At 37.4% G+C, this 1,761-nt stretch overlaps 1 protein-coding gene across 1 annotated transcript; it reads right to left on the reverse strand.

Annotated features, from left to right (window-relative positions):
- Nucleotides 1-6: 6 nt before the first annotated feature.
- On the reverse strand, nt 7-1,565 carry LOC103522766 (the record flags this gene model as incomplete). The annotated part of the gene is made up of 4 exons (XM_026832736.1): nt 7-45; nt 339-511; nt 910-1,162; nt 1,434-1,565. Coding segments are annotated over 4 exons (597 nt in total), but the record flags the coding sequence as incomplete, so codon positions are not given.
- Between the last annotated feature and the right edge of the window lie 196 nt (nt 1,566-1,761).

Consider the following 1,761-nt stretch of genomic DNA (forward strand, 5'->3'; position numbering starts at 1 on the left):
GAGAACAGGTTGTCTAATATGGAATGACATTCGGGTGACATACCGCTGAAATCAAACACACCATATATTTTAGGATCTGTCTACATCGTCTTCAATTGGAATCCTTAACTTTAAGCAAAGTAGGCATTTCTAACCTAAGCCAGCTTGTTACTTTCACCATAGCAGAAATATGCATATGAACACGAAGGAACTTTGCTTTTCTAGGCTGCATTGGGCCCTCTCCCCGTAAGGTGCGTTTCTTAAGTGAGTTCTTCAGTTTACTGAACTACTACCAAAGGAAGTAGCAAGAAGTAAAAAATAATTGAAAGTAGTGTTGAACTATTGCTTTAATATTCTACCTTTGGAAGCGATCTATAAAACATTGCACAGCGTTTTGTATGAGACCGAGCGGCATTTGATCTTGAACTATTCTGAATGCCTCTAGATAGAAAGCTATCATGTCTTCACACAGACGATAGTTATGCTTCTCCAAATGTCGCGGGTATTCTAGGATCACTTGAGATAACCAGGGCTGAAAGGGGGAAGCAGAAGTTAAATAAATAACGTTGTTAAACCTGTTTAAAAAGTAATGAGGACGAAAAGATTTTTTTTTCCATGTGGGACGCAGCAATTTAGCTGCTAAGGTTATATCAGACTAGAGTCTAGAGTAAGCTTCGCTTTTTTTTACAAGGAACCAGGTCAAAGTTCCAGTAATTGAGTATACTTCTTATTCTTAGATATACTCGAATTAGCTGCTGTGATGTCAAAATATTTCAACTTGTAAGTGCAAAGTTGCTCTCAGGACAGGATGGGAGAAAGAAGCCAGCCGAGAACGAACTTTATCTGTTTAGGATACAGTACACCCCGGGCGCAAACCGAACCAAAGAGCGCTGACAAGGCTACGTTATAAGCTAGCTAGATGTTACTTACTTCTAGTACAGTACATAGAATCTGTTTGGATTGTTTGGTGGTAAGCTGGCAGTGGGGTAGAAGGAGAGATAAATGGTGACACTCTACTGTACTATTACGAACAAGAATGTTGAGCACTGACTGGAGTACATACTGGCGATCATCTGATGGTGAGGGGAGAGGTTTGGAGAGAATAGACTTGATGAGAGAACTTTCCAATACAACACGAGTCTGAAATAGAGAAGAAATTAATAAAATAATAATGATATTGTAGCTGATTTGGCTTAAGCCATAACTTTATCCTTTTGTTTTTCTCCTTACTTGTGTATAATATTTGTAAAAGTATAATGTTCAGATTTGTACATAGTGTGTACATGATTCTCCTATATCTTATATGTTTATATACAATTCGTTTTCCTCATTGTAAATTAATTTCTATGGACTGAATCCCAACGGTTTATTTATTTTCTTCCATCGAGTTGCAATTTGTTTTATTACAATTCTTTATTAATGTTTCCTTTATTTTTTCCATTATAATTTCTCACGTGAACTTTTCTTTAACTTTCAAGGGAGTGTTATGTTGGCCAAACAGTGTCAGGATGGTGGAGAATGGGACCGCGGCTTGTGAGTCTAGCTGGGGACCACGAAAGAAGTATTGCCACTTCTCTGTCAGGATGCTGGGGGGGGAGATGAGAGAAGAATTGATGGGTTTTTTTCCTATTAGGCGCTTTAACAATTGATGTTAATAACACGGAAATCTGGAACCTTTTTAGTCTTAGCCAACAGTATAAATGTGGGGTAAAAAAAAGGAAGTCTCGCAATACGAACTTTAATAAATAAATAATAAAACGATATCTAAATCAGGAATTTGTG

This window comes from Diaphorina citri, unplaced genomic scaffold (genome assembly GCF_000475195.1).
Source record: "Diaphorina citri unplaced genomic scaffold, Diaci psyllid genome assembly version 1.1 scaffold11003, whole genome shotgun sequence".
Classification (NCBI taxonomy): Eukaryota; Metazoa; Arthropoda; class Insecta; order Hemiptera; family Psyllidae; genus Diaphorina; species Diaphorina citri.